General features: G+C 41.7%; 1 protein-coding gene across 1 annotated transcript in view; it reads left to right on the forward strand.

Moving 5' to 3' along the window:
- LOC103777150 (inter-alpha-trypsin inhibitor heavy chain H4-like) overlaps positions 1-6,416 on the forward strand; it is a gene marked incomplete at its 3' end in the record, with an annotated part of 16,224 nt that extends 9,808 nt beyond the window's left edge. Inside the window, exons 14-19 of the mRNA XM_008944691.1 lie at positions 1,336-1,368; positions 2,246-2,359; positions 3,036-3,210; positions 4,663-4,817; positions 5,660-5,781; positions 6,345-6,416. Of these exons, the coding sequence (XP_008942939.1) occupies positions 1,336-1,368; positions 2,246-2,359; positions 3,036-3,210; positions 4,663-4,817; positions 5,660-5,781; positions 6,345-6,416 (671 nt within the window). The remainder of the gene's footprint in view (positions 1-1,335; positions 1,369-2,245; positions 2,360-3,035; positions 3,211-4,662; positions 4,818-5,659; positions 5,782-6,344) is intronic.
- Positions 6,417-9,673: the final 3,257 nt, after the last annotated feature.

Below are 9,673 nucleotides of genomic sequence, written 5' to 3' on the forward strand. Positions count from 1 at the left end.
CGCTGCAAAGGGATTCTACACTTTGTAGCGTTAAAGTGGAGGAATGGATGAATGCAGGGGAGGAAAGCATGTCATTGCTAGGGGTCTGGCACGTGCTATCTATCCTTTAACACAAAAAAGCTCATCACCTGAAGCCCAGTACCCCCTTGTCCCAGTTTTCTGGTTTGCACATGGGTAAAGTAATTTCATGTTGATGGTATGGCACTAATCTGTTCCTTTTCCTTGTGATAGACAATGAAAAGCTCAGCAGTTTTCCAGTAAGAGGTAAATGTTTTCTTCTTTTCCAGTAGCATATTTCCATAATAGTCTCTAATGAAAAAAAAAAAAAAACATAGAGCCTGTGGTGGTCTTTCTATAGATGGAAGTATCTGAGATTTGCAAAAATATGTGAAGCAAAATGTAAGCTATGACTGCTAAAGGTCTGTGCAGGATTTGGGTGAATAATATGGTCAAAGGAAGAAAATGTTCCATTCGGAAAGTCTCAAAAGCCAAAACTGTCTTTCCTCATCAGGAAAAGTAGTTCTCCAAGTGAATGGTACTAATGATGTTTTCTGCTTCTTCCTACCACGGTAAAGCATCTGTGAAAAAATTAAGCTCAAGAGATTTTGGAATGACTCCTGAGGATAATTTAGGTACATTTTTTCTCTCTCTTTCCAGAAATAATCTATCTGTTTGAATTTTAAACTTCCAGCATTATTAATCTGATAATCTTAGCTATGATAACACACCATAATAGCAATGTTTGTATAGATGACAAGCCCTGGGTTTGCTTCAGTGCTTACACAGAAATGTATCGAGGGGATTATAACGCTGCCCCGTTACCTGTTTCAAAACAGTGCTGGGGACTCTAATAGCAGAAAACTCCCTGACCAGAAGCACAACCCAGGGACGTCCTGCCATGCTCAGGGGGCACACAGAGCTTGGTGCTGCCCTTCCCTCAGAGCTCCTATGGTGGGTGTCCCCTTCCACCAGAACACCCACCCCCACACCAGGGACAGGCAACTTTGCTGCACTGGCACCACCACTGACTGCCCACCCCGGTCCTCAGCACAAGGCTGGTGAGGGTCTGGGTGTCTAGAAGACAATCCAATCCCTTCTTGCAAACCCCTTTCTCACATTGTTCCTAGTAGTTTTTGTCCAGTTCCATCCTTTGGCTAGAAATATTTTCCAGGGATCAGTGTTTGTGTTCTGTGGACTTCATTGCTGCAGATAGTTTACTTAGGGAAAGGAAGACAGATGCAGTTAGAGATTTACAGATTTGATGTTTGAAAGACCCCTGTAAGGTATGTAATACAATGATGAATAAGATACAGATACTCTCTTTTCTTTTTCCAGCTGCTTCTAGACGAAGGAGTGGATCAGCTCCTGGTAAGTACTCTTCTCTTGGGTTTATTCAGAATAATTTTATAAGGTTCATATCACGCATAGGTTCATAGCAACATTACTTCAACAAATGTATGTTGATTGCAGATGCTCATTTGCTATGCAATTTAGTTTTTATTTTATCTATTTCAGTCAATAGATATTTTATAATGAACTGTAAACTTTTGAAAACAATCTTGTCCCTTTGCAGGAAAAAAAAAATATTCTTTCTCCTGAAAAAGAAAAAAAAAAAAGTGAAAGATCTGTGAAAGCTTATATTAGTAAGCCCAAGGAAACGAGTGTAAATTAGGCAACTTAGAGAAAAATTAGTCATTAAACTCTTCTTACAAACTTGAAGTATGTCAGTTGGCAGGCTAAGAGACAAAACAAGAGCACAATCTCTTGGTAATACATATATTAGTCCCATGTTAATAATTAATATAACTGTAATATGCAGTTTTTCATACAATAATGTTTTTTCGTACTGTATCAACTCTATGAAAACCCTTTACCTCTTCTTGCAAACCTTGGCTGGTTCTTTCCACATGAGTGCAATGCATCCCCGTATCCCATAAGGAAGCCTCTCTGGTTTGAGGATATAACCACCAACAGAAATGTAGTACAACAAGCTTGTCAGACTCAGCTTTTTAAAGGGCTCGTTATCCTTAATAAACTCTTAGAAATCTGTTGATTTCCTTTGCATCAAGATCCTGGGTCAGGGTGTGCTTTTCAGTAGTTATTATTGTGTTGATTTTAGTAATTTTATTCTATACAAGCTATAACTACTATTTTAGATATAAATGAAATATTTTTGCTGTGCTTACCCAAAGGGCACAGGCTAGATTTCTCTTTGCATGCTAATATTGGTTTTGTGGCTTTTCAGTCAATGTATATCCACAGCTTGCCCGACTATCACCCACACAAACCACAAGAACGTGTTTAAGTACTGATGGAAAAGCACAGCCCTCTGCCCACCTGCTGTCAGATCCGGAGCAAGGTGGGTGAGCCACAGTACCCCTGACACCAAGGACAAGGAGAGTCACTTTGGTCTGTGAGAGCAGTTGGCATCTTTGGGAATAACCCCCTTTGGTGAAGGACTTTATCATACTGCTGCCTTGCAGTGACTGGAGAGGCTGTGGTTATTTTTTTTCTGTTATAGAATCATAGAATTGTTTAGGTTGGATAAGAGCTTTCAGATCATTGAGTCCAACCATTAACCTAACACTGCCAAGTCTACCACTGAACCTTGTCTCTAAGCACCTCTTTGAAATACCTCCAGGGATGGTGACACCACCACTTCCCTGGGAAGCATGGAGACCTTAAACCTCATAGTCCCCTCGTGCTAACAGAAAGATGCACACTTATAACGTGCTGCAGCTTTTCTGTGGTCCTGTACTGAGTGCAGCTGTGGCCCCAAGTGCCCATTGTCAGCTGCTCTGCTTATGGAGCAGAGACACCCTTCTGACAGGAGGTGGCAATGGGGGGGTAAACAGACTCTGGTGACCCCATTCCAGTCTTGGGGCATGTGGAGGTAAAATCCAGGGTACTGTGCCTTTGAAACTAGATCTGAGACCCTTAAGTTGCTTTATCAACAAAGCTGAGGCAGCATTATTAAAACCAATCGTACCTTATAAACATGGTCACTTGTGAAATTTGTGTCAATGTTATTAAAGGACTCACTGTGACGGGGAAGCCTGGGGACAGAATAGATCGCTTTGTGCAGCTTGAGCTTAACTATACGAACCCCCCTGCACAAATCCATGTCTCCACGGGTGAGATCGTCATACAGCACAATGGTGAGGGCACTCGGCTGCCGTGGGCGGAGTCAGCCACCTCCACCATCCACGGGTAAGGAGTGTTGCCCTGTCCTTTCCTAAAATTGCAATCTGTTAGGGTTTTTTTTTTCACCCAGGCCTCCATTTTCACTATTGCTTTATGTAAGTGCTTCCAAATGTCCGTATCCAGTGAGTACCTCGGGGCCAGAAGCAGGGTACCTAAACCGTCCCCTGTTTTGAACACAGAGAACAAAAAAGGCTTGATTTTAATTCCCCATGCCTATGTAAGAGAATCAAAACACCTGCACCACCAGCCTGCCTTTCTGCTTCCATGTCAGAGGCAGAACATTTATCTTCCAAAGCCTGTGCCACCACCAAGCCGGCTGCCACCAGGCGCTGGGTGTTCCTCCCGCCACGGAGCGAGTGCCGCCAGGCGACAGCTTTGGCATTCACTGCCTCTTTTAGATATCACTTGGCTCCACAAAGGCTGAAGTTCTCTTTCTCCTCGGTTTTAGCAATAACTCACATCTGGGCAGCTGACATTTTTTATGGGAAGGCAAAAAGCGTTTGAATAGCTGTCTGTAACTAAATGCCCACTGTTGGAGAATGGGTAGTTCAAATGTAGACTTTATTTGTCTGACTAATTAGAGCAGGATCCTTCAATACCACAAGAAATTGCTGAATGTAGGTAGTCCCACCAGCTATTTTCCATTGCCGGAATAAACCTCTGGGAGGATATGCTGTTGGTTTGGGGCAGGCAGGACACGCTGCACTCCTTTCCTTATAGGCAGCTCTAGACAATAACAGAAGTCCTAAAACAACTGCTTTCCATTATTTTTGTAATCCAAATGGAGCCAAGAACATGCTGGATTTATTGCCCTTCCATAATTAGTCATCTGCCAAGCAGAATGATCCTCCTGCTTCAAAGCAGCACCCAAGCCCTTGCAACCGCAGTGCTCTGTCTGCCAGTGTGTGTGGTTTTGTCAAACCCCATCTGCAAGGGAGAAAAATGGCAGTGGAAGTTTTTGTCCTGCAAACCCACTGGGTGTCAAAATAAAATTAATGGGTTAGAAGAGGGTCTAAAAAATCCCTGTGAAATACCTAAGAAAAAAAGTATTTGAGTTGTTAATAAACCAGATTGAATTATTTTATCTAGTTTACATTTTTCTCATTAAAATAACAAAACATGTTCTTTTTTTTTTGCACATCCAAGTATTTCTTGTCATGATGAAAATATATATCCATTATTATGGATAATAAGGCGTTTTCATCAGCAAAACCCTCTTTGCTGTTGGTGTATATTCATGTAACCTGGTGTGGGAAAGATCTGTTATGCAGCACAGAGAGAAAAGATATGCTGCTTCACATTTTCTAGCTTAAAAGTAACCACCAACAGATCATGAAAAATTCAATCGCAAAGAGGAAAAAGGCAAAAATAAAACTATTTTAATTAATTACTGTCAGCTAGTTAAATACATATTCTTTCTTGATATTATTCTCGGAAATAACGTCATTTGCTCCCTAGGCTGAGAGTCTCGGTTGAAAAGGAAGGGAGAGTTACAGTATCATCATCTGATACCGTCACAGTAGAAATTTCCCTCATCAAGTTTCCAGCTGCCTTCCTTAGGGTGTGCTTCTTGAAAACCAACCATTTGTCTGACAAATTCAGTGACCTTATGGGTATGTATTGGGATGGGTGTATGCAGCACTAAGCTCCTGAAATGAGAATATAGTGGTGAGGAGGGCTTCAGCCACATCATAAGCTCTTATTCAGGTTTTACTTCCCTGGGTCCTGACAAGCTCTCATGAAAAGCAGAGGGCAGGTAAGGAATGCTGTAATTTAGGGGGTTGTAGAAAAACTTTAAATTTCATTTATTCTATACATTTTACTGCACAGCAATCCAGACCCTACTCTGAGAAGTGGGGAGGTCTTACCCTGGAAATGGAACATAGTGCAGTTCCATTCACCAGTGGTACAATCCTCAATAGACTATTATGGGTTTAGAAAATGTTAAAATAAGACTAAAATAATAGTTGGGCTTATCCTCAACAGTGCCATGGAATGACATAATTCATGCAGCAAATTCTTTTGAAGTCAAATAATGGACTATAAATAATGGACATAAAATTGTAAACAACCAGGGTTACAAAATTAAAGACAACTGCTCCTGAACATCTCGACTCCAGAAATCCTGACGGGACTCAACTTGGAGGTGTTTCCAAAACTTTGCAAATGGAGAGGCTGCATATTGTAAAACCACAACCAAAAAAAAGAGTGAAAATTCATCAGAGCAAGTCTGAGTCTCTCTGTGGAGGGGTGTTAGAGAGAACAGGAGATCGCTGCTGACACACAGGAATTTTCTTAACTTCCTAAGGGAGCTTCCAAACGTGTTTTTTTTTGTTTTGTTTGGGTTTTTTGAGGCAGAGAGTTGTTTTCCTGTGTTATAGCTGCCAATGGGGTTAAATGAACAATGACCTTAGATGTTTTGTATTTTTAAATAATTTGTGTGTCTGTTGCTTAGGTAAATTTTATTCAGAAGTGCAATTAGACAGGAATTCCAACATCAATCGGAGAGCTTACGAAGGATTTCCAAATGTGCCTGGATTGAGCTCAAAGTTACCACTCAGCAGACACAGGCTAAGGGTGAGTGATGTACATGTTTTGAGATGTATTTTATCAGCTAATACCAGAGATCGAAAGAAATTAAACTAAAGGGGTGTTTGTCTGTAAGATGTTTGCCTACCTCTCTTTGGTGTAACAGGAGCCTGTGCTTGATTTTTTTTCCCTGTCAGCCTGAATTTGTTGCTTGTTACATGATGCTACAGGGCTCAAGACTCCTGTTGCATAGAGGGGGGAAAACGCCATATTCTGGGGCTATGGTTTGCATAAAAAATGCCAAATACAGAAAGGTTCTGCTGTCTCATTTATGAGCATAAGGGAAGGTGTTTCCTCAGCTGGATTTACCATGAGAAAAAAATTTTACACGTCTGTGATGTGGAAGAAACACAGTGAGCGTGCAGGTTCCAGTGCGGTCCCTGCGTGTCCCCACCACCCCTGCCTCTGGCTCTGGGAGCAGAGAGGAGCCAGCTCTGCCCATGCGCGAGCCCTCTGACTCCCTCTGCAAACAGAAGGTCGATTCAGGGCCTCCCCTCTGGTTACTCTATTACAAATTTTTCTTGTTTTGATTTTTTTTCAGGCAATAAAAGAAAGATTACAGGCTTGAGGCAACCACTGATCCTCTTCTGTGCTGGTCAGTAGATGTAACTCCCCAGAAAAGAGTATTCTGGGAAAGAAAACTATGGAAATGATGCTCTTCCAAATATTTTTTGATTCTCTTTCACATCAAGATAACCACACAGTTAAAGTCTTACCTGTTACTTCATAGAAATGTCACAAATGTTTTAGCTCAGAATAATTATACTCTCAGGATGAGAATGTGCTTGCTTGTTGTTTGTTATTATTTTAAAATGGATTCTAATATTCAGCGTGGTTACATTGTTGAAGATTTATGTGAATTAACTAAATAAAATTGCCATTATCATCTCACAAGTTTTGTACAGGCACACAGACTTAGGTGGCCAAATAAAAATAAGTAGCTGCACCACCCAGTCCCACAAATGTGGCACACAAACAGTAATAGATTTCTAAAATTTCTACCCTCTATCCAGTTACAAATGATGGTGCTCTTGAACTGTTTTGTAAAACAGGCATGATGGTCGAAGCAGTATTAGTTTACAATTTATCTTATGTTTTATGGAAGGAAAAAAACAACCCAGTCTTGCTGTATTAGGGTTCTTTTGGAGCTCATTCTGTCCCAAGGTTCAAAGCTGAAGAAACAAGCAATGGGACCGTGAATGGGGATGGCAGCCCATGCTGGCCTCAGTCCCCTTCTTTGTTGCAAAGTTTCTGAGGCTCCGTTTATAAAACATCTGCAAAACAGACATCGACATGCTGCAAAACAGACCTCTGACTTGGTACAAAGACAGCATTTCAACCCCGGCATCTAGCAGCCTTTTTTTGGCACCCTTTCATACAAAGTTTTGCAAGCATTGGAAGATGTTTTACAAACAATGAACAACTCGGAACAACACAAAGGTAATATTTCAGAGGAAGCATATACACAGAAGCTTCAGCCTGTGGAATGCAGGTTGTAGTTTTAGTCTTCAGGTTTTACCACAAATTTAAATTCCAAATTTATTTTTGGTTTAGAATTTCAGTTCCTACCTATCTTTGAAACCATAAGCACACCAGCTTTGTAGAAGGCTGAACAAAACTTTCTTTCCATCTTGCCAATACTAAAATAACTGAAAAAAATTATTATTTTAAAGCAATGTACTAAAAGAGAATCAATTTCTTGCCAAAGTCATCCCGTTTAAGCAAACTATGTAACTAGAAACTTAGTTTTTTTTGAAGAACCATGTAGACATGATGCCAAAATATTTTTGCATGAATTGCTTGTACTTCCAAGATGCAGATTTGGAGATGCAGATTTGTCTGGACAAATTACACAACAGGTAATGCGGAATTTAGAAACTGGAAACACCAGCTTGCTTATTTTGCTGCATCATAAACAGGTTTACCAATTTGAAAAGCAGACTGTTTCCATTATAAATGAACTTTGTATTTAAATTATATGCTGTTGAGGCTCGGTTTCATCAGTGGACTTACTGCAAATTAGAAATTCCCTGCTCTCAGTTATAGGGTGTCTACATGTTGTCTCCTCCACCTGCCCACTACTTGCAGGGATATGGAATGGCACTGAAACTGGGAGCAGTGTGACGGGGCATCTTTCACCCAGTCCCCTCTGATTTATGTGAGGCTCGAGTGTGCACAGATCATTCCTGAGAGTCACTCTTCTAACCCACCCAATAAATCCTGCCAGGTTCCCCAGGCAGCCTGCTGCCCTGCTAGTGCCACCCTGCTGCCCTCAGCAGATGGGAAGAAACCGAGCTGTCCGCCTGCCTCACAGCAACTTTTTCCGTAACTGTTTTTTTTCCCAGGGGTTCTTTCTCCACTTCTCTGCAAAGCCCTTCCTATGCTGTGGGCTGCAGCCCATTTTCCTACACCTTGTTGGGGTGCGGGGCATAGGGCACTGCACCCACCCCGGCTGGTGGAGCTCCCCAAGGCTAGGAGAGGTGCTGGCCAGCTGGCCCTCCTGCCAGCCCCCCTCACTGCTCTGCCTGCCTACTGCGACTCCTATGCTGCAGGAATCAGAGGAGAGCCACGTACTGAGAAGGGGATTCTTCCATCCCTGCCAGTGTAAGGAGGGGTTTCTCTGGCTGCCACAGAAGCCGTGCAAAAGCAGAGCAGAGCCCCGAGGTCAGGTCCTGGCTGACAATTCAGTCCCAGCCCCCCGGACTCCTGCCATCTCCGGAGATCTGCTGCATCCCCGTCGGTTAAAGAGGAAAGCGCTGGCTGAGGCTGTGCCCAGCGTCGCCTCGTGCCTGACCTCTGCCAGCCAGGCAGGCCAAGAGCTGCTCTCTGCTGCTAGGGCCACTTGTCTGAATGGAGCTAGTGAACACAGGACCAGCCCTGATGGGCAGTCCCACAGCTCTTGTCTCAGGATCAAAAAGGATCTTTGCTTTATTTTACTTTATTCCATTTAGTTCATTATCTTAGAATAAAAATTCAGAACCACGTAAACCTTACTAGTTTCAATTTTCTGGTCTTCTCTCACTCCTTCCTGTTTCTCTCCTTGCCTTCCTCAATTTTTAATAACTTATTACCTTCTGTAGAAACAACTGTTTCCATCATTTTTGTCTGAATTTATCAGGCATAGATATCTAGCTGCTGTGACAACCCCCACTACCCACAAGAACTGATTTTGTTTTTTTTCATACACAAAACTTCTGCTTTTAGCAAAGGATTTTGTTCCTGGAGGAGGCCTGCCTTTCCCATAAATTAACCAGTAAGCATATTCTCCTCTATCTTTTTCCTTTTTGATATTTCTGTTGCATTTTTATTCACCCCTACCTTCATTCTTTCTGTTTAACCCATCACATGCCATCTCTGGTTTTCCCACTGTACTCCTCTTTTCTTGTGTGTGGGAAACATTCTAGTTTCTCATTTTCTCTCCTTGTCATGTAATAGTAGGGAAATCTTCTACTTCGCCATGTGACACCACAATTGCCCTGCTATGGCTGATTCGAGTTAAAGAAAACTTGAAGTAATAAGAAATCTGCTTAGTTTTTGCTTTAGAACTAATAGCTTACCATTTCTTCCAGTGTAAAATGAATACATAAATAAATGGGACATTTCTTGCCCTGAAATACATACATAAATTCCATTACAAGAACAGAGGGAGGAATTTTACTGGAAGATAGTAAGGCTCTTACACCAAAAAAAAAAAAAAAAGATACTGTCCAAAGGACACCTATTATTACTTTAATCTGTGTGCTATTTAGAATGGTGGTATTTCAATAATTTATAAAGATCTGTGCATTCAGAAGTGCAGCTCAAATTAAACTACTAAACTATGGAAGTCCTGGATGCTGACAGCCATCTCACGTGCTGTAAGGAGAATGCAGTTAATGAC

The sequence above is a fragment of the Merops nubicus genome, unplaced genomic scaffold, assembly GCF_000691845.1.
Source record: "Merops nubicus isolate BGI_N331 unplaced genomic scaffold, ASM69184v1 scaffold6647, whole genome shotgun sequence".
Taxonomy (NCBI): Eukaryota; Metazoa; Chordata; class Aves; order Coraciiformes; family Meropidae; genus Merops; species Merops nubicus.